Source organism: Haemaphysalis longicornis, unplaced genomic scaffold (genome assembly GCF_048455015.1).
Source record: "Haemaphysalis longicornis isolate Haplotype H1 unplaced genomic scaffold, Haemaphysalis longicornis Haplotype H1 scaffold_7, whole genome shotgun sequence".
Taxonomy (NCBI): Eukaryota; Metazoa; Arthropoda; class Arachnida; order Ixodida; family Ixodidae; genus Haemaphysalis; species Haemaphysalis longicornis.
The window spans coordinates 54,361,577-54,384,106 of record NW_027526422.1 but is presented as its reverse complement, the minus strand read 5'-3'; the positions used below and the strand labels follow the sequence as shown (position 1 = coordinate 54,384,106).

The 22,530-nt window shown below is 48.2% G+C and overlaps 1 protein-coding gene across 2 annotated transcripts in view; it reads left to right on the top strand.

Annotated features, from left to right (window-relative positions):
- Tfb4 (transcription factor B4) overlaps positions 1–22,530 on the top strand; it is a 28,767-nt gene that overhangs the window by 2,087 nt on the left and 4,150 nt on the right. For both annotated transcript variants that reach the window (XM_077677321.1, XM_077677320.1), the window contains 7 exons: positions 5,256–5,318; positions 5,433–5,491; positions 5,565–5,639; positions 5,959–6,012; positions 6,295–6,363; positions 13,714–13,849; positions 16,970–17,006. In XM_077677321.1, coding sequence (XP_077533447.1) covers positions 5,256–5,318; positions 5,433–5,491; positions 5,565–5,639; positions 5,959–6,012; positions 6,295–6,363; positions 13,714–13,849; positions 16,970–17,006 — 493 coding nt within the window. The remainder of the gene's footprint in view (positions 1–5,255; positions 5,319–5,432; positions 5,492–5,564; positions 5,640–5,958; positions 6,013–6,294; positions 6,364–13,713; positions 13,850–16,969; positions 17,007–22,530) is intronic.

The window sequence follows — 22,530 nt, the reverse complement described above, 5'->3', positions numbered from 1 at the left end:
ACTTTCGCATTCACAGCTTGTAAGAAGTACTTAGGTGTCCTTGGAGTTTGTTTTTATTTTCTGGGGCCTCCTTTACGTCTGCTGTGCCAATACATGCTTGAGTGCTTAACTTTAATGACTGACAGCTTACTTGCTGGAGTAACAGAGTGGGTTGTGCCTCTGAGCACAGACGTTGCTCTTTTATGCTCGAACCACAGCAGCCTGTTTGGGGAAGATGAAGGTATAATAGGAAAACCATGTGCAAGCACCCTTACATCACCGCTGCTAGCTAACCACCACTTTTTACCATAACCTCGCTGCAATACTACACCAACAGTTTAAGCAGTGAAGTACAAATTAATAAGTATTTGGGTGCGCTGTCATTGCTACAGTTCTTTAAAGGGGCCATGCACACAAAATACAAGTTTGTTTCATTCGCAAGATTCCATGTTTTATTCGCCCCGAGCGCGAACACAGTCGGCCCCTGGCGGCGGCGGGACGAACCGCTCCTAGTGTGGATGGCGCTCTCGCGTCGTCTGCTTTTTCACGTTGCGTGCGGAGCAAGACGCGTGCTGCACACGACAAAACAACCAATATGTGGGCTCGTTTGGCAGTAATCAATGACATAGTTACATCTGCTTGCGCATTTCTTCTAGATACGCAATAACCAGCTGCCGTTGCGGGTTAATGCGCTGGTTTAATTCCACGAAACATCTTCGCCCTGGTTACCGCTTGAGTGTGAAACGTGTTATAAAATTGCTTCCACACATTGCACTTTTCGTATTGTTGAGTGCAGTCGTCTGCCGTTTCGGGAACGTCGAAGGGTGCTTTTTGAAGGTGGCGTGGTGATTATTTAAAGGATAAAAGTTTAGTACGCGAAACGGGTAAGAAGCGACAAGACCTGTGCACACGCGTGCAAATTCCACACCCTTGTAAAATTGCGCTGTGTCCTTACAGAAAGAAGAAACGAACAAAAACATTTACACTGCACACGACCCGTGCGCTATCGCCCATACATTACCGGACACGTATTTTACACCCGCAAGCGCCTGTGTGATCACGTCCTTCCCGTACCTTTTCTAAAATAAGTACCGTTTTTGGACAGTCGTTGTTTATACTGAGGAGGAGGAATATTTATTCAACTGTATCACGTTGCTAATTTTACGTATTATTTAAAATACGTTTCTATGGATGCGCAAGAGTATTTAGGGGGGATTTTTCGGTAAAATTAAGCAGTTGTGAGTTTGCGTCTGTCATGTGGCATTTCGTGTGTCATTTTCATATATATCATTTTCAAATCCGACATGAATCACCTTGTCCAGAAACGTGTCTCACTCAGCATAACCAAATGTCTAATATGGTCACGTCTTAACCTCTTAAAGGTGGACCTAAGTTTAAAGAAAGAGAAGAAAACGCGTAATATAATGCACGCTGTTGCCCACATGTGTGAGGGGTGTGTGCCATGACTCGCTGTTTTTTTTTTTCACAATGCTTGCTTTCAATACAATTTTGAAAAAGGCGAGCCACAATTCCTGGACAATCCCGGAACAAAGGGGGGTTAATCAGTTTTGAAAATACGTACTGCTTTTTCACCGCTACAGAACACGACGCCTAGTGCAGTTTCGATTGTAAGTAATACTGATAACCATAGTTTGGTTTTCCGCGTTACATGCGTTCTCTTCTCGCTGCTCTTGCAACGTTGGCAGGACCCCCACCCCGCCCCCCCCTTCCCGAAAAAAAAAAATAAATGCACAGAATTTCATTTTTTAACCAATCCTCAAGAATTAAATGCTAAGACAAAGGCGAAGTTCAGTTTACGAAATAAAGTAGTTACCGGGAACCCGTTGCGCTGATTCGCAACGAGAAATAAAAAGGAAATGTTTTACTACATCTGCAACAGTGCAACTTCATTTATTGCCATCTTTCGGGTTCGTAAGCGACCTTATACGCAAGAATGCAAACACATCTCGCTGTTGCAGGCACCTGTTAGATTTTAAAAGGAACGCAAATGGTCAACAGCAGCCGTAACAGAAAATTTGTGCTCACTGTGAGGTCCCAGAAGCTTGGTTTGCACACTGTAAACCTGCTTGTCACTTTGCGAAAACCTAGCTAAACATGAGATGTTGATTGTACTGCGTGCGTTGACAATTCAATTCGCAAGTTCACTTGCGACGAAATCCGTAAATAAGTGATCCGAAACCGTTATTCATCAAACCTTCTTTCAGAGTCGTTGAAATTTCATTTAAAAGACCCGTTAGAGCGGTTACATTTATATCTCTGCGCTGATCAAAATTCAGTAATTTTATGTCGCCTTTTGAACGCACAAAAAATATCGCAAGCTCTTAGAAAGAATTTCGGGGCAGTTAAGTAGTGTTACCATTTCAGGGCATCCCACAAATGCGAGAATGCGTCATGCTGCCAGTGAAAGTGATTGAGGCTTTGTAAACTGAATTTCAGAGATCGAGGCTTCCTGATTTATTTCTATTTATGCTTTTACTGAAGGCTCAAAGCCATAGTCTGGAAAGATCGAGCTTGCTACGAGCCACAGTGTACAAGTTCATTGTCACAATTACGGCCATTCTGAGATTCCCGATGAGTCGTCGCTTTTCTGGCGTAGTAATGAAAACTTACTGCCGCTTTCATGCTATAGATTGAACGTTGAGGAACCGAACTACAGCATACCACTCTTGTTTGCACCTTTCGTGCGCACATACTGCGGGAAAAAGGCACGAAGCGCGCCCACAGTGTGCATTCGTACGGGCCGCTCAGCGGAGCATCCACACTAGCAGCGCGACGCTGTCGCCACCTACATGTCGAGCTCGCGGCGAATAGTGCCTCCAGCGCTTGTCCGGCAGCAAATGATGCCGTATTCACTGAGAAATGAATCAATTTCGCTTAAAATTTCGATTCTCCCGCCAAATCGTGTGTTTTGGTGACGTCTGCCATGAAGTCACAAAAGCGGGTATCCAACTGAACTTCCAGTGCGTCACTCAGCTGTGCAGCCTTGCTTACCATCAGTCGTCCCAGAGGGCGCTATTGTACTCAGCCACAGCCCGTTGTCCGCTGTTGCTTTGTTTTTGACCGTATTTGTACCTGGCTTGTTTTTGTTACGGTAGAAAGTAATTGTTTCGTGAGACATGGGGTATGCTCAGCAAACAGGGTCACGTAAGACAACGTTGCTTACGCCAATCGGTGAGGGTCGTGTAAGACAACTCCAGAGCGGCGAAGTGTTGTACAGCTAAAACAAGCATAGTGCACCCCGTACCAACAGCAATGCGCATCGGAACCTCAATTTTTACATGCATTTTATTAACTTTCATTGCTTACACCCCCCACACCACCCCATTTTTACTGCTGTAAAACGAATGTGCATTACATTTAAGCACAAATAGCTCGTTTGGCAAGCTTATAAGCCGTGCCTTATTTGTGTTTGCTTTTGCCGGCCTCAGCCAATCACACAGCTGAGCACATATGACATCATAGAATCTGTTTTGGGAAATGAGCAACTGGGTCGCATGGCCATTCCATTTTTTTCCTTATTATGTGGCTTATCTGAGCGGAGTGTGCGTTAATGGTGGTGTCAGTATGATTCCAACGACGCAACCTTTCGAACGAACCAAACTTGTGTTTTGTCTGCATGGCCGCTTTCAAGATAATCCGTTTTAGCTGATATACCACTTGGTGGGGGAATGGGTAGAATAGACTGCATTCACGTTTTGAAGGCACAACGCACGTGCAGCTATCTTAACGAGAAAATTGAGGGTGCAACAAATAAACATTCTCTTACATATGTCTGTAATAGTGCACCTCACTTGTTTGTTCAGGCAGAAATGTTGTTGGCAGCAATAATAGGTAAATATCTTTGTTTATTTCTTGTGAAAACTGTGCCAGTAATCCTATTCCAGACCCGGCTGTAGCACCTTCTCCACGTAAGGAAGAGATGCTGCTGCCTTGCAGTAACAGCTTTTCATTGCAGTTTACTTTGAGCTACTCTTGGTGTCGATTGCGGCCACATTTAAATGCAACACTGTGTTAGTATTACACTTGATAACAATAAAGCTTCGGTAATGTTCCAAAGAATATTCGTGTACTTTAATTCTTTTGCTGACGATGACGAGTTCTCAGGCTGTGCAAGCTTATTTTCTTGAAATGAATGCTCTGCAATTGTCAAGGCAAGTAATAATGACTTATTTTAAAATGCTTTTTTTTTTTTTTTTTGCTTGGGAAATCAAAAAATTCGGCAGAAATTCAAAGAATTGTCTACTAATGCATAGCATTCTTATGCTGCTTGTCTTGAGTTTTTTACAGCCAGAGTTTTTTGTTTTTGCTCAATCCTGTCCTGTCTCCATTTATGCTATTATGACGATTACAGGTGGAACTTTCGCGAAATCTGCATTATTGTGGGAATGCAGGGCGTTACACAGTTTTGCCATTTTACGAAATTTTTGATATGTTTTTCTTATTTTTTTAGTTTTTCAAAATTTTCTTCGACCAATTACCTGAATTTACACTATTATAAGGATTACAGGCGGAACTTCCACAATATCTGCATTTTTGTGGAAATGCAGAGCGTTACGCGGTCCTGACTGTAGGGGTACTCAGCAAAGGATGATGCACATTAAAACTACATACTTAAACACAGTGATCAGGTCGGCCGGCTTCACAGCTGTTTGCATAGAGCATGCAGCAACTTTACTTTTTTCGTCGAAGAGTATGTGTCAGGGGTAGACTAGTTTCTTTGGTCTGTTTTTCTCGATTACTATGTTCATGTTAATAAATTTCAGACTTTGTGGGTTGCAAACACAATCACGGTAATCAGAAGACGTCTCCTCCCACCCTTTTTTTGTTTAACAGGGCTGCCAAAAGAAGTTTTTATGTTCCTAGTTTCAAGTAGCTCTTGAAAAAAAAAAAAAAAAGAATGATGCAACAGCTATTAGTCTGAGACAAGGTCCTCATGATTGAATGTTTTTGATTTTTCCTTTCAGAGGCTGCTTTATTGTGATCTACGATAGAAAGCTATGACTTCGAAATTTCGCAGTTACTAGGGTAGTTTCAAACATTTGTGGTAGATTACAGTGTGTGTACAGAAAGTTTGTCCGTATTTTTTTTAAGGGCTGTGATTTCAAAACTTTTGGCAATTTGCACTCCTATGATGTCTTAGGTTGTTATTACGTGGGGACCAAGCTTAAATAGAAATATGGAAACATCTTGTTCCTGTTTTCCTTTAACCGAGCATGACAAACTCTTGTATGTGGTTTTTTATCCTTTGTTCACAGATGAAAGTGGGACCCAGGGTTCTGAAACCTTGCTAACAGGAGGGCTCTGCCTTGCTGTTTGCTGTATCCTTTGCTGTTTTTGCACTGCCATGTTTTTTGTGTGCTCACTTGCGTGCACGTGTGGCTTGTGGTAGTGTTTGAGTCTGCATCTTCCTTAGCTTAGAAATGATGCCACAGACATTAACAGGGTAGAAAAAGAGACGACCGGGCAGAAGAAGATAGCATCCCGGATACTCGTAAGCCCCACTGTGATTTCACGTCGCAATGTCCTTCAGTGCTGACGAAATGTTCCCCATCGCTTCCTGACAGGTTCTGTCTGCATCTGGAGAAAGTGCTTCGCAGTACCTCAACTTCATGAATGTCTTCTTCACTTGCCAGAAAAAGGTTAGTGCTAGCCACTGCGGGCTCTTTAAAAGGAGTATACCTCTGAATCTCTTCTCTAAAAACCTAAAGGCATAGTCATCCCCTTTATTATGTACCAGGGATGATTATGAATCACAGACATGCGTTTAAAAGGTGTGCATCAGCATCGTTCAGCTGGGTGTGTACTACGCTGTTTTATGCAGTGCCTTCGTAAGCTTTCTCTGGAGTACCTAGTTATTATTGACAGGTGTTTGCAAAAATACTGCAGCATCACGCACTCAGGCATCTTGTTATGCTCCTTCTGCAGGGACCAAAAAATAACTAAAATTTTACTTTTCAGAACATCATCATTGATGCGTGCGTTCTCGAAAAAGACTCTGGGTTACTGCAACAGGTGAGATTTCAAATTGATCATTCGTATGGTGTTTGTCTTTATCCAGCTGTCTTTTTGGGGGCCAGGGTTTGCACATGGAGCGGATTCGCCTTGCATCTTCCGTAAGAATGAATGTTACAGATAGTAAAGTTAGAGAAGTATATTTTGTACCCTGTTTTACGTCCATAGACGCAAAGAGTGAACCTTGTTGTATTGGCGTGTCTAAGAAAGTTTCAACTGCACATTTTTGTATACTCTAAGTACGTTTGTCCTGTGTGACGTGCTGTTGCCCTTTTTTCTTAGGGATGCGACATCACGGGTGGAAAGTACATGAAGATTCCGAATCACACGGGCCTGCTGCAGTACTTGCTGGTATGTTTACGTTTTTTTAACAGCCGAGCTGTTTAGGCCGACACAAATCTGACCGTAGTAAACAGAATACCCCGAAGTCTCAAGAAAAAAATGTGGTTAGGCAGGTCCCGGGAATTGAACCCGGGAACTTTGCGCCATGAAACCGGCAACCTAGCCACTGGGCCACCCCAAAGGCCTGCGGGGTACGGGTTAGCAGCGGTGGAGAACAATATCCTGCAGCCAATTTGAAAGAAAAAAAGATACGCTTTCTGTTGACAAGATCGAACCTGGGTCCCTCATGTCATGAAACCGTCTATTTTGATAGAGCTGTCATCGCATTCCAAGCACACAGCATTTCATTTGGATTCGTAGCGTGGGCACTTGCTTTGGACTTGGCCGCGGGTTCTAGCGCGTGCTTAAGCGGGTCCACTTTGGGAGACATGTGAAAGCCTGCTGACGAAACGATCCAGGCCTGCCAGTCACGGAAACTTTCAGCGGAAAGTTTTGGAAATAAGTGTGAGGTGATGACATATAGAGCGGGAACTTGGTGCCTTACTAAACGACTTGAAAGCAAACCTAGGTTGGCTGAACGGGCTATAAAACGAATAATGATCGGAGTAACACTTAGAGACAGGGGAAACGAGCTTCCTCAATCAGAGAAGAAACTAGAGTGGAAGATATGATAGTCCAAACACGGAAAAACAAATATACTTGAGCTGGCCACGTAATTAGGCGAAATGACTGTCGGTGGACTACCAGGGTAAGAGAGTGGACAGTGAGAGACAGGTCTAGAAAAAGAGGAAGGCCTGTTACTCAATGGAGGGATGAAATAAGAAAATTTGAAGGAAAAGAACGGGCTCGACCGGCACAGGGCAGGAGAGGTTGGAGGTCGATGGGAGAGGCCTTCATTCTGCAGTGGACCTAGTGGGCTGCTGCTGCTGCTGATGATGCAAGAGCCAGGTCTCTGACGAAGGGAGTGGGACCGCCAGCTCTGCTGTTTCTCCAGCCTTGCACCACTAGCGCAAGCTGCACCAATTTTTTAACTATATGCATTTGCACCTAATCTTTCATTAATAAACTACATTTTAGTTAGTCCCCAGGACTCATTGCTGCAGCCATGACTTATGCCACCAATCTGAGCAATTGTTTCTTTTATGCCTGTACTGCATGGTATCTTTCGACTGACAATTGAACTCTCGCCCACAACTGCACCCTGTGTATTCACAATGGCGCACGCGATAGACATTTGGTTCAACGGCTTTGGAAGGCCTTGAAACAGCCACGTAGCACAGGCATTAAAAGGCCTAATATTTGGACAAATGCCTCAACCCGCCGCGGTGGCTCAGTGGCTAAGGTGTTGCGCTGCTGAGCACGATCTCGGGTTCGATTCTCGGCCGCGGCGTCCTCCTTTCTGATGGAGGCAAAAAGCAAAAACGCCCGTGTGTACAAGATTTCGGCACACGTTAAAGATCCCCAGGTGGTCAAAATTAATTCGGAGCCCTCCACTACGGCGCGCCTCATCGCCGCCGTTGCGTCGCCGCTTTAAACCCTTCAATCAATCAAGCCACAGCCCTCATCTCTCTCACAATAGCAAAGCTTTTTTAAAAATTGATTGATGCCTCTGTCCTTCCTGCTAAATCAAAGGCGGGGGCTATCAGTAAGTATTGCAGTTTAATGTTCGCCTGCAAATTTACCTTATTGCCTGTTGTAAGGTATGTTTGTAGACTAAGCAAAAGAGAGACCACCTGTCTTTCTCTGGGCCGCATTTTTACCAGATTTATATCGTGCACGTAGCCATAGTTTTTCTCCTTTTGCCTTTGCAACTGATTATTCTAATGTCCTTGTGGGCAGGTGCACCTAACTGTCGACCGTGATAACCATAGTTTGATCCTGAGCAGTATGGCAGTAATGCCTGGGCTACACGAGCATTTGAAATGCCATTTCAGTTGAATGGCCTTCGAAATTTCAAATGCCATTCAAACTGGAAGGAGTTCCATCGATTTACACGACAATTCTCGAAGGTAGTTGAAAGTTTCCGTGTTCACCCACCATATTTTGGTGTTGCCACTGCTGCCCTGTTTCGCTATTGACACAAATTTGAGAGTTAGAATGAGCATAAAAACTATTAGTGATCAAATTGATAACAATCTACAAGCGCGCACAAGACATGCACTAACAGTCCCTTTTTTTTTTTCACCCCACCAATGTTGAGAGTACCAAGTTACCTTGTAATCGTAGAGCGAATAATAGGAAACAAAAACAAGTGAAACTTATAATGATTGTGCGCTTTAAATTCCAATTTTTAACCATAAATAATTGTTTTTGTAATTATGGCATGCAGAAACTGCACCCGAGAGTACAACCGTTCGCGTTTCAAAGGCCTTTGAAAACCTCAAAGGTCAATGGTGGTGCTCCTTTGACTCAAACGGCATTTCAACGAAATGCCTTTGAAAAACGTCATGTATCAGCCCAAAGGTGGCATTTGAATCAAATGACATTCAACTCAACGGCCTTCGAAACGCCCATGTAGGAGGGGTATAAGTGTTTTAAAGTGAAGCTTTTTATTTCTCTTTAATAACGTCTGTAGTCTATATCAAAACCCACTGCAGGAAAGCCAACTTTCTCGAACTGTGATGATAATCGCGTCTAAAGTAAAAGAAAAAAAAACGATTCCTGTGGTCGGAATCGAATCTGGTTACCTCGCTTTATGGAGCCGATGTTTATTCGATGTGCCTTTCCAACATTCAAAGCTTTAAGTGAAGCTTTCTCTCTCTCTGATGGCATCTGTAGTCTACCTCACAAGCTACTGCAGGAAAGCCAACTTTGACCTGCAAAGTAGGGGTGTGCGAATATTCGAAACTTCGAATATTCGGTTCGAATTTTTTGGTATTCGATTCGATTCGAACGACACTTTTATTGTTCGAAATATTCGAACCACCCAAAACTAAAAAAAAAATTCAGAGCGTGTCTGTATCGGTGTTATTTACAGTGGACTCTCGTTGATACGATTCTGGGGGTGCGAATTTTGGGATGATACGAATTTCCGAAAAGTCCCGGCGAAATTGCATCGTTTGCAATGGGAAAAATTTCGGCTGTTACGAACGGACCTGCGCGGCCCGGCGGAAGGTACGAACGAGCCGGCAAGGCACCCGACTGCTGAACGAGCAAGTGACGGCTCTCGCTCCCCTGTTTGTCACTCTTTCTCCAGAAACGGCCGGGCTGTTGTTTTCTGCTCGCGAAAACGCTCTGCGCACGCTCAACGCGCTGACACCGCCGCGAAACTACCCCCACGCTGCGCGCGGCGCGGCCGGCGACGTCAACATGGCGTCGGCTCCAGCCGCGAATTGGCGCGGACGCTCGAGCGACCGCTTCTAACCGCTCTTTAAAATGCGGCTCAAGGGAGACACGAAGTTGCTTGTGCGGTAAAGGAGCTGATAATTCATGCGATAACGGTACTATAAAACATCATCCGCGCCGCTAGTGAAAGCGCCCATAAAATATTTGCCGGGGTGCTAAGCCTAACCGTCTCTGGCGGAGCCAAGCCGGCTGTCTCGATCTCATCGCAAGTAGTCAGGCTCCTCCATTCTGCCGCGCGCGTACTGCGTCATTTTCTGACCGAGGTAGGCGCTACAGCGGGCGCGAAATCGTCGATGTGGGCGTGAAAATACAGCGCTCGCAGAGCCGAGGCGAGCGAATCGCGTGCAAAACCGCATCATGCGGTTCACGCTTGGCTGTTGCGGCGTGTAGCGAGCTTGGGCACACCGAGTGAGGAGACGAGCGCGAAGCTTTACGTGCTCTAGAAAGGACTGCTTTGCGACACGGGGGTTAAAAAAAGCAGAAAAATCACGAATTTCTTCACGCAAAAGTAGGAAAAGAAATAAACGAAAACTTTTTTCAGCGCTAAATTTTTTGGTCTGTGTTGGTTCATACGAATTTCGGATGATACGAATATTTTTCGCAGTCCCGCGAGATTAGTATAATCAAGATTTTACTGTATCAGCGCGCGGCAATGTGCACGGGCTCGGGCATGCCAGCTACTAGTGTCTCAAGTGAGCGGCTGTTTTCGATATCTGGTAAAGTGGTGACGAGCAGGAGGTTGTCACTGCTCCCCGAACATGTCGAGCAGTTAACCTTTCTCCATGTTAACATTTAAGTGAGTTGTTGAGTGCAATGGTATTGTGTAATTCCTAATTTTACTTAGTGCGATTTGTTGTGCAATAAAGTTGCAGTTTTTGTGTCTCTAGATGGTGAAAACATTAATTTTACAAAAAACCATAAGTATTCGTATTCGAAAAATATTCGATAAATATTCGATTCGAACTTTGTTTTTATTATTCGAATTCGCTTCGAAATTAAAAAATTGAGATTCGCACACCCCTACTGCAAAGCATACTCTGCCTCAACTATACCTTTTCACAGGTGAAGCCTGCTTTAGGCTTTCGTATCAACAGAGGAATCCTTCACGAGAAAGCTTCGCGTTCAACCATCACCGTCATTAGATGGAGGAATGCATCATTTTATTTACCGTATTTTCCAGTGTATAGGTCGTGGTTTTTTAAGTGCGAATGCACTTTATAAGCGACCCCAAACCATCCACCGCCGGCGGCGGCGGCGGCGGCGGCGGCGGCGTCCGCAGTGCTCCTCTATATTTAAAAAAGAAACAGCATCCGGCGCCAGGTTTCGATCCGAGGACTTTGCGGCCGCAGCGCGGCGCTCTACCGACCAAGCCACGGACGCGACGCTGATATCAGTGTTAGTGACGCGCCTTATATCTTTAACGCATTCAAACTACGTCGTCAGCGGCGTGCGTTGGCGACTCAGCGGCGTTATAGCGGCTTGATAACTGCGTGGTGTACACGTGATACTACAAACCCGATGGAAGAGATGGAAGAGAAGGCGGCAAGGCGGTGGGCTGCGGGGGCCGAGCGCAAGCGCCGCAAGCGGGCCGACAACCGTGCATTCGCACTTTCACATTCTCCCCCTCGGGGAAATGCGGGGGAATTTTTTCTGAAATTTTTGTTGTATGAAATAAATCCGGTACGGGGCGGCCGCGCGTGGTCCACGCACGAAAAGGTGCCTATGTGCTGCGTGATGTCAACGCATGTTAAGAGACACAGCTCTATGGTCTAAATGAATGAATTATTTGTTAGTGGGTGGGAGGGAGAAGTCTTCGATGGTTTTGCCTAAACGACGTCTGTAAGTACGTGCCATCTTTGTGTATAAATAAACCATTTTTGAAAAGTTCTCTCTAGACTTTGGACAATAGATGCACATGCCTAGCACTGCTTACCGGGGGATGCGTTCAGAGGCGGCGGCCGCCGCAGCCATGTACTTTCGCCGTACTTTCTAACAAACTGATCCTCTATGAGTTTACCTGATTAACAAGTTCGTTTTGTACACCGGTGCGTGTTATACACCGGTGCGACTTTTTTCCTTTTCTTTTTTTATGGAAAAACTGTCGTTTTTGAGGGGGTGCGACTTATAGATAAAAAAATACAGTAGTCTTGCGCTGCGTACACCCTGTTATAAGTGGCTCTTGCCACAGTTGCTGAAAAAGTTGGGATGGTTGCTGAACTAGTTGAAACTTGGTTTATCTAATGCGACGCCGTAAACTTAAAGGGGCCCTGCAGCGCTTACCACCGACTACTAGGAATGTATTTTGGGGTAAAGTCTATTGTCCCAGCAAACTCCTCCTGCAAGAATTATGAAAATCCATTCACTATCACCAAACCTACGCGCGATGAGAAATCGCGCATAATCGTTCCCTTTCAACTCGACCGCGGACAACGCGACGAAAGCTGTGCGCTCTCTCCCGGAGAGGGGGGCGGCTCGCGGCGTTCTCTTCCGCGGCCTTCGATATATCACAGGCTGGGGAGTTTTCTCCTTTTCTCTGCAACGTGGAGGGGGTCTATTTTCGGTCTGGTGCCACAAAAAAGCAGGCATGGGTGCCTGCTCGCAAGCGCGCGCTCGGGCTGGTAGGGTGTTCTTGAAGCAATAAACATTTGTTATCGAGTGGTCTGGTTGAAAGGGAAGTATTGAGCTCATCACTCAAACTCTGTGCGCACTCAAAACACAAAAGAAACGGCAAAACTGTGCCGACAGGTTCAGGCATAAAAGAGGTCCGTACACAACGCTGGCGATGGCAGATCGTCACAGGAAATGCGAGAAATTAGCCACGAAGTTGACCAGTGACAGCCGATCGGACAGGCATGGCCTCAATGACATCGTCAGAGTCCGTCAATGCTTTTCTAGTCGTGAAACTTCGCCGTCACGCTATGGGAGAGCTTCGTACGCTGCTAAGGGAGGCCGCGCCGCAGCGCTGGCGTTGATCGGAGGGCAGCCGGCGAAGCGGTCGGAGGGGAGCGCGGCGCATAGCAGACGCTCCTTGCGGTGTTAGCAGGGCTCGTGGGGACTTCTAAAAAATCATGCGCAGATAGCAGTCGGCAGTTTTGAGCGTGCGTTCTGCCGCATACGGCTTCCCTGCAAGGGCTGCAATCCTGACGGCTTTGTTTTGTAGCCACAATTGAAGGCACAACCGCCAGCATACCGTTTCTATCCAGAAAAGTGCCGCCAAACACGTACGCAAGTTCTGCCGCGCACAGCTGAACGCGCGCTGCAGCGGCGGCGGCCCGATGCCCTCCGTAGGATACCTCGAGAACAGACCGCTGTACAGGGTGGAGACACCCTTTGAACGATCCCGTGCCGCCCCTATTGGGTCGAAGTGCTCAACGCGCTGTTCTTTTTGTTTCCCACAAGACGCAGCAATGCGATACAGATACGATGGTTCAAACTTTGCCAGTAAACCGCGTTGTGGAGATAATTACGGTGCGGTTTTGTTACAAGGACTTGCTGCGGCGGCGAGCGAGCGAACCAAAATGGCGGTGCAATGCATACGTGTCTCCGCTCTGTACGGCGGACGCGCGTCAATGTAGGTACTCTAGCCCTCCGATCTGCGGCGGCGCCTCTCGCGGGAGCCTTTGTCCTCAAACAAAACTCAGCCGGGAGTTTCATGACCAGAAAAGCATTGACGGACTCTGACGTTGTTTAGGCCATGCCAGGGGTGCATAATGAGGAGAACTGAAAAGAGCGCGATTGGTTCTTCTGCGTCTTTCACAGCGATTTGCGTGCTCACCGCTACACGTGCACGTGTAATATTTGGGTCAGGTATTTCTGGTAGTGTAAGCTAAGTGTTGCGCAGGTTTACTTGCACTGCTCAAAGAGTGTTGCAGGGTCCCTTTAAGCCACCATGATGATCCAGGGCTTAGGTTGGTTGTGAAGTAAAGGGTGAAGCGGGTAGACCAAACACTCACCAGGATCCCTCAGCATGCTTCAGAAGAAGCAGCAGCTAACCCCTTTGTGTCGTCCTTGCAGTGGCTGTTTCTTCCAGACAAGACATCAAGGGACTACATGGTCTTCCCACCCCCCGTGCACGTGGATTACCGAGCGGCTTGCTTCTGTCACCGGAACCTCATCGAGATTGGCTACGTTTGCTCCGTCTGCCTCTCCAGTAAGCGTCTCTCAATGCGCTATGAGTTAGGTGGACTCCATTTAAACGTAAAAATTGAAAGCTTTGTGTGGCCAATTCTCTATGATGAGATGTATTATAATATGCTTTGTATGTAATCAGGTGCTCTTAGTCTGAACAACTTTCTTGCTACTGAGGTTGAGCAGTGTAAAAACTTTCTGTGACTTCAGAAATACTGTTGTCAGTCTCCAAACATTAAGGGACACATCACAACCGGAGAAATTAACTCTACACTGCACTACTGTATATATCTCTCTCCCTGCACCATATCACTATCCATCGCGGTGGCTCAGTGACTAGAAGAGCATTGTGCAGCTGAGCCCAAGGACGCAGGTTCGATGAAGGTGAAAAACAAAAAAAACCTGCGTGTCGAGATTTAGGCGCAAATGAGAGATCCCCGGGGGTTCGAAATTAATCCGGAGCCCTGCACTACAGTGCATGTCACAGCCCAGGCGCTGCTTCAGCGTGTAAAAGCCCATAATTTCAGTTTTTATTTCTGTCTATACCTCCTTCTTACCTTTTGTGTAGGGATGAAAATGACTAAACGCGAATACACAGTCGTTCACACTATGATATACAGGGAGTTTCGCTTGTAGCAACTTGCCAATGCTGTTTTTTTTTAGTTCAGTCGACGCTCTTTATTTTGATATTTTGGTAGGACTCCCAGGTTGTACGTCATTTATGATGCAACCACTGATAGGTGGTGATAGCTGAACTTTGCTGCTCAAACCATTGGAACCCGTTTCATTGGCCACCCGCCGCGGTGGCTCAGTGGCTAAGGCGTTGCGCTGCTGAGAACGAGGTCGCGGGTTCGATTCCCGGCCGCGGCGGCCGCTTTTCTGATGGAGGCGAAGAGCAAAAACGCCCGTGTGTACGAGATTTCGGCGCACGATAAAGATCCCCATGTGGTCAAAATTAATCCGGAGCCCTCCACTACGGCGCGCCTGATCGCCTGCGTTGCGTCGGCGCGTTAAACCCGACAATCAATCAATCGTTTCATTGGCCAGTGAGGAAAGTTACTTCACACTTTGTGACAGTGCTGGTCCTCAGGACAAAGGTAATGTAGTGCAGCTTTCGTATTTACACTAGAAACAGGAAGGCAAAATAGAATATTAGGTTGCCTTGTAGCCCTACAGGCATGCATGGTGTTAGTGCAAACATAGTGCCAAAATGGAGCGTGAAGTTCGCACAGTACCCCCCCCCCCCCCCCCCCTTCCCCCCACTTAACAGCCTTCTTTCCTTGTCAACAATGTACCGTATTTACACGATTGTAGGTCGACCCTTTTTTTTTTTTTGAAGTTTGACAATCTGGTGTTGGGGGGTCGACTTAGAATCGAAATCGAACTTTGTGCCTCTTGTAACGGCAAGACAAATAAGAAATCAGGGGTGCTACGAGCTGGGGAAAGCGCAACACCCTCGTTTCTATGCTTACAGTCGAAGCGTAGCATTTACCATTGCATACATTCTGGCGTCAATAAAGGTGATGCCGACTTTGAAAGTTGGCGTTCCCGATCTGTGCCCTTCGTCCACCGTACCTAGAGCGGCTAACCTTTTACCAGTGCATTCGGAAGTGTACTGAACATGATATGATTGTGTCTACGTCAGCGCCGTGCATTGATTCTAGGGATTCGGTAATACTCATTTTCTTTACTAGAGACGAACAAAACGCTTCTTGAATGCGAGTAACGTACTTGTGAATCAAAGGAAATTGCGAGCGGACGCTTCTGTCAGCCGCCATGTTGTTTGTTTTGATATCACGCGGCAGTGGCCGCTGCTTCGATGGTTGTTATCTCGCAGTGAATGTGTTCTCATGATTGGGGATGAAGTTTCCCGATCAACCCGCATTGCATGGTTATGCTGTGTGCTTATACAAAAGCTTTTCTTATTTATCATCTACTGTGGCACCACAAGCGTACGGCTCTTGTAGGAGCATCGATCAATGATGGAAGAGCCGCCGTATGGGGGGTATTGGTAGTTGAGGGAAGAGCTTCTCTTTGTGATACGACTTTTTAGGCGGCCGCGTTGCCGCGTGCTTGTGTCACTTTCGTGATGTGCTGAATCGTTTTGTCTGTCATGAGTGCCCTGGGCCCAAAGAACTCTCTCGGTGCTCGTTCACAGCAGCGTTCAAACGAGCTGCTTTCTGTGCTCACTTTTTTTTTTTTTTGAGAGAGAGAGAGAGAGGTGCAATTTTGGGGGGGTTGACCTACGTTCGATTTGACTTACAATCGTGTAAGTACGATACCTGTTTCGGTGGCTCAGTGGCTGATGCAACCCGCTGCGGTGGATCAGTGGCTAAGGCGTTGTGCTGCTGAGCCCAAGGACGCAAGTTCGATTCCCGGCTGCGGCGGCTGTTTTCTGATGGAGGCTAAAAGCAAAAACGCTGTGTGTTCGAGATTTCGGTGCACGTTAAAGATCCCCAGGTGGTCAAAATTAATCCAGAGCCCTCCACTATGGTGCGCCTCATAACCAGGTAGTTTCGGCGCGTTAAAACAGTGGCTAATGCATTATGCTGCTGAGCCCAAAGACTCGAGTTTGATCCTGGCTGTGTTGGCTGCTTTTCTGATAGGGCTGAAAAAAGTGAAAATGTTCGTGTGTCGAGATTTCGATGCACGTTAGAGATCCCCAGGTGGTCAAAATTAATCCAGAGCCCTTCACTACAGCGTGCCTCATAGCCGAAGTGTCACTTTGGCACGTTAAACCCCACAATCGACGAAATCCTTGTCAACAATGTTACTGTCACATTACGTAACTGGAATGTAGTTATTTAACTTTTCGTTTTGCTCAAATGGAGTCCACTGCGAGGCAGCAGGACACGCCTTGTTTGAATTAAAAAGAAAAAGCAAGTGCAATATTAGTCTTCCTGTCCATACTTTTTATCCATTTTGTTTAATTAGTTCTCCCTTTGCAGCCTTGTAGACAAAGCAGCTCTTAAGTGTAACTAAATAACTGATGTGTAGGCTTCATTATTAATGATACAAATTAGCATGACATTTTGACAATTGCTTCAGGCGTAGACACACCTGTAGAGTGTTGCATGGAAGCATTCAACCCCACAGCAATTTTTTCTTCTTTACGTTGAGCATTGTGTTTTCTTCATTGCAGTTTTCTGCGCATTCAGCCCCATCTGTTCCACGTGCCAGTGAGTACCTGTTGTTTTTGGGAGACCCCTTGCCACCTCATCAAGATGGTGAACGCGTTGCCACAAGCTGCATGAATTTTATCAATCCATGTGGCAAGACATGTTAGCAGACAATCTCGACAATTTATTTGCAGTCTTTCTTTAAGGTACTGCAGTGTAGACCGCTTATAATGTATGTCGCTGGAACTGCGAAAATCCGCACTGTAAGTGGTGCCACACTGTAAACAAGACATGCGTGAATCCAACCACTTTGCAACCTACCTTTCAATCATTCTTCGTTTGTCATCACTCAAACAAAAGCCTCTTAAAAACAGGCACGGTCTTTATTTTGTGTTTTTTTTACTCATCAGCCGCTGCTGCAGGGTCTCAGAAGCTGCTATACACGGTCTTACAAACCATGAGCCTGGCTATAACCCCCGTTGTGTTTGTGTTTAGCGCGGCCGCATTTCTTAGTGTCTAGGAATGGATAGCAGGGATGAATAGCAGGGAGTGCGCGCTGCATCAGATAGCTTAATCCATCGTTTCGTTTCTCGCAACCCTAAAGCGATGCCCCATTGCGTTGGTCAATCAGTGGGACCGCCAAATAACTGCACTTAGTAGCGCCAGAGTGAAGGATCACGATTATTTCGTGCTTCAGAGGAAAGCCTTACTTCATGGTTCCCGTCCTCGGACATTGGTGTGCCTTTCTACAATCGGGGAAACTGACCTTCCGCACACGTGAGGAAAATTTCGCTCTTTTTTGTGAACTCGTTGGGCACCCTACGCCACTTCCCTTTCGAGCGTGCACGACCGGACCAAAGCTAACCCTAACGACAGCGGCGGCGGCTGGGCCGCCTGCGGCGGGATGGCGTCGCCATCTATCGCTGGAACTGGCAACTCCACGCCTGCGATTTCATCAGGAGAACTGACGTCGCACCCGCCCGCTGCGCCACCCCGCGGAGCGGAGCCAGCGGAGCTCATGGAGGTCGCGCCGGGCGGCGCACCGACGACGGAAGGAGCGCTACGCATGCGGCGTAAACCATCTGTAGCGGCCGCTGACGGCCTAACTACGAGAACTAGAAGTGACCGCAGACAGCAGCATGACAGCAAGCGACGGCGAACGGAATCCGAGGATGCCGGTGAAGCCACATTACGCAAAGCGGCAAGTTTCCAGGCCGACTGGTGCAGCCGAGACCCGGAAGATGGCGCTGAAGGGGACGGACTTTGGGAGCGCGCAACTACTCGCGCCAAACGAAAAGCAGCGCTACAGCGCAGCGGGACGTCCGCAAAATCGGCAAGAGCCGCTGAGCGCACCGAACTCGGCACCTTCGTGTTGTCAATACGACCCAAGGAGCGATGTCGTATCACATCTCTCAACCCTCAGGAAGTGAGACGGGCTATCTGTGCCCTTTCGCACAACCAGCAGTTATCGAAGCACCAACTTCTGCGCTTCAACAAGGAGTCTAACACCCTCACCGTGCATACCTGCGACGAGAAGCAGGCGTCGGCAGTACTTAAACTAAGAGCGTTAGACACTCCCTCGAACCCATCCTTTCCCGTGACTGTACACCAGGTTCCCAGTGATGGCATGTCGCGTGGCGTCATATATGACTGCACTCCAGGCGAAACATCAGAGACGTTGGTTGAAGCTTTGGACTCTGAGAGCGTCCAGGTGCTACAAGCCCGTCCCATGGGAAAGAAAGGGGCGGTGTTGATCACGTTTGCCTCGCGTCATCCACCCCGGTACGTGAAATACTGGGATTTTCTGAAACGAGTAAGCCCTTACGAGCCGCGATCCGTAGCGTGTTTTCGTTGTCACGGACCAGGCCACAAGCAGGATGTGTGCCCAAAGGAGAAGGCAGTGTGTTCGCAGTGCGGCTCCTCCCACAAGGAAACGCCAGACGCCTGCCCTCAGAAAGACAAAAAACACTGCGCCAACTGCGGGAAGGATGGTCATCTGGGAACCGACAAAAAGTGCCCAGCGCGTAGGCTTTTCAATAAGAAAGTCAAGGAAGCGACGCAGGAACGTCAGTCACGCAGCAAAAGTCGACGGCGAAAGGTTTTCGCACCGTCTGCCAGCCGGGAAACCGACACACTAAACGGCACAAGCACGAGCCGAAAACCGCAACGCGGCCGCTCGCAACGCGCACCAAAAAGCAAGTTCTCGGAGCCCAGGGACAATCAGTCGCTGCCTCAAACTGACGCGTTGTCATACGCCACGGTAGCGTCCGGAGTCCAAATTTCAGCCAGCAAGCCGGGATCATCCGGCTTCAGTTCTCGTTGCAAGGAAGAAATCGAGAGTGAGCTGAAGCAACTGGACAATGAAACAGAAGTCAGCACTAGGGATTTCGAGAACACTCTGGCGCGCCTAGAGAAACAACTTTCGGAAATCCAGCGCTCCATAGACGTGACCCGTACAAGGTTCCAGGAACAGCTCAACGCGCGAAACGAGCAAAAACTGGTTCTTCAGCACCGACTGAAAGAATGGAAGGAGGAAAGGGCGCGCATTGACAAGGCGAAGTCGAGGCAGTCCCCATCGCCCAAGAGAGCCCTAGTAGCCGCTCCCCCAGACGCGCAACAAAAACAGAAGTCAGCAGGCAAGTCTACAACTGCAATTACTACTGCTCAGAAAACGACTCTACAAGAGCAGCAGCCACAGCAAGCACTTCCCCTAGCTTACGAAGCTCCTCCGTGGGTCACACAATTCCTTCAAGAAACAAGGGCACAGTCCATGCGATTGCAAGCGCAAGCACAAACACAAGCTATTCAAACGAATCAAGCTATGCAGAAGTGGACCGACATGCACCAGTCACAGCAGGAGGAGATAAAACAACTCCGAGAAATCCTTCAAAAACAGCAGGCCCAAGTGACAGCCGTACTATTACAGCATGGCCAGCCAGCCCACCATAAGCCAGAATAAACCGGCTGCGCGGACACCAGACGTCCTGCAGTGGAATTGCCGGTCACTCAAGTCCTGCGCTGCCGAGCTTGGAGCACTTTTCAGACACGTAGGGCAACCGGTGGCCCTTCTACTACAGGAGACAAGAGGTACTAATCCATGCATCCAGGGATACGAAGGGCATTTTCAACCTACCATTGTGCACACACAGACAAACAAGAAGAAGCAAGGTCAGCAGCCAGACGAGGTAGTCGAAGCACAGGCGGCAATCTTCATTCGTAGAGATGTTCCGCACGTCAAACTCGACACTGGGAAGTACTGCAACAGAATACAAGAGGTGGTTGCCGTGCGATGTGAGCTCGGCGGTCGCCAGACCATCCTGGTGTCTGCCTACCTACGTCCCGAGAGCAGCTGCTACAGAAAGGGCAATTCGGAGACTGCAAATTTCGCTTGGTTACGCGAACTCCGACATCGGTACCCCAAAGACCGATTGCTGGCCGGGGGGGACTTCAACGCTCGACACAAGAGCTGGGGATACGACAAAGAATCACAGAGGGGGCGCCGACTTTACGAAGAGGCCGAAGCGGCAGGACTTACCTTGGCCAACGACACAGACTACCCTACTCGTCATGCACTTCACTCCAGGCAGCGCGACACTATACCAGATCTGACTTGGACAACGTCCAGGCTTGTAAAGGACTGGAGGTGCGGTCCAGACGGAATGGGTAGCGACCATTATCCGATCTGGATTGAACTTGAAGTAAGAGCCACAGGGCGGAAAAAACGGATGACCGCAGCTGTCGACTGGGACAGGTTTCGATCCGGCTTTGACGCTTACGACGAAAACGTCCCGTTTCTTCAGAAGCTTTCCAGAGCTGCCCGGGAAGCCACTAGAGAGATTGAAGTGGATGAACACCTTCCTACACCCGACAAGCACCTTCTCAACCTGTGGGACACCCGTAGCCAGCTGCATCGAGTTTACCTTGACAGGGGGAAACGGCATGTCGACCTTGTCAAGGTGCGCAATAAGACCGCACAAGCGCGCCGTTACGCCAAAATGCTCTCTCGGGAGCGATGGCACAACCACTGCGCCTCGTTCAATGAACGGACTGGCGGGCGGAAGCTCTGGCAAACTTACAAGGCCATGTCAGGCAACCGCAAGACTGGAAACACCGTCAAAAACGTCAGGCTGGCGACCGGCGACTCGGCGTCCGACTTCGAAAAAAAGGCAGCAGAGACGCTCTTCCCGCAGCCATCAGTGCCACCAGACCCCAGAATTTATCAACGCACAGCACCTACTTCCGACAAAGATGTTGAGTCGCCTTTCACAATGCAAGAATTAGTGATGGCTCTCGAATCCGTCAACGCCAAGAGCGCACCAGGAAAGGATGGCATCACCTGGCAGATGCTGCGCAACCTTAACGAACACGGGAAAATGCAGCTACTTGAAGAAATTAACAAGGTTTGGTTGTCAGGCGAAATTCCCGCTGAATGGAAGCACTCCGTGGTGAGCCCCATTCCCAAACCAGGGAAGCCAGCCGTCAGCATCAGTAACTTGAGGCCCATCTCGCTTACCTCAACACTCAGCAAGCTCTTGGAGCGGATGGTTCTCACCCGGCTTAACTACCACCTTGAAGAGGCACAGAAAGAACCCTACTTCGACCCGGGCCAGACAGGATTCCGTCCAGGCCTCTGCACACAAGACAGCATTTTCTTGCTCCGCCGTTGTCTTCAAAAGCGGAGAGGAAGAAAAAGGGTTCCTGGCATACTGGTAGCCGTCGACCTGCGGAAGGCGTTCGATACCGTAGCGCACGAGGCAGTAATCTCCGCACTCGAAGACACGAAGCCAGGAGCCCGCATCCTCAACATCGTCAGGTCATTCCTGGAGGGACGCACCTTTGAGATTCGGAGTGACATTAGGAACCCTAGGATTTACAGCAGCAGCATTGGCGTTCCCCAGGGGGCCATACTGTCGCCCACGCTATTTAACCTGGTGATGCGAGGGCTAGCTACACGCCTGCGGCGAATTCATGGTGTGCGCCTCACCATGTACGCCGACGATGTGACGCTGTGGACGGAGCCTGGTGACCCTCTCAGAACAACAGAAGACGCAGCCAACGCTATACAAGACGCCCTCAATACTTTAGCCGACTACTTGAAGACTACGGGAATGGAAGTGTCTCCGGAAAAAACAAAATATATTCTCCTGGGCGGCTCCACGGTTGAAAACGAAAAGGTCAAGCTCTGCCTCGCCGGCCAGACACTCGAGAGAGCTCCAGACCGGCACATCAAGATTCTTGGCATCCCGATACATGAAAGCGGAGGTGCGGCAACGTGGCTACGGCAGCTAGAGCCTAAGTGGAAACAGCTTCTGCATCTTGTAAGACGCATAGCCCACAAATCCGGAGGAGCCAGCACACGCACAGCTCGTACCCTCACAATGGCAATACTAACGTCCAAAGCTTGCTACGGAGCTGTGTGTTTTGACCTGACAAAATCGCAATACGACAAGCTGGAAATACTACACCGGGAGTGTCTTCGGGTGATAACGGGCCTGCCCCGCCATGCCCGGGTCGAGGAGCTGCACCGCTACTCTCGCATCCCGCCGCTCAGAGACATCATCGCAGAACGCAAGGCAGGACACGA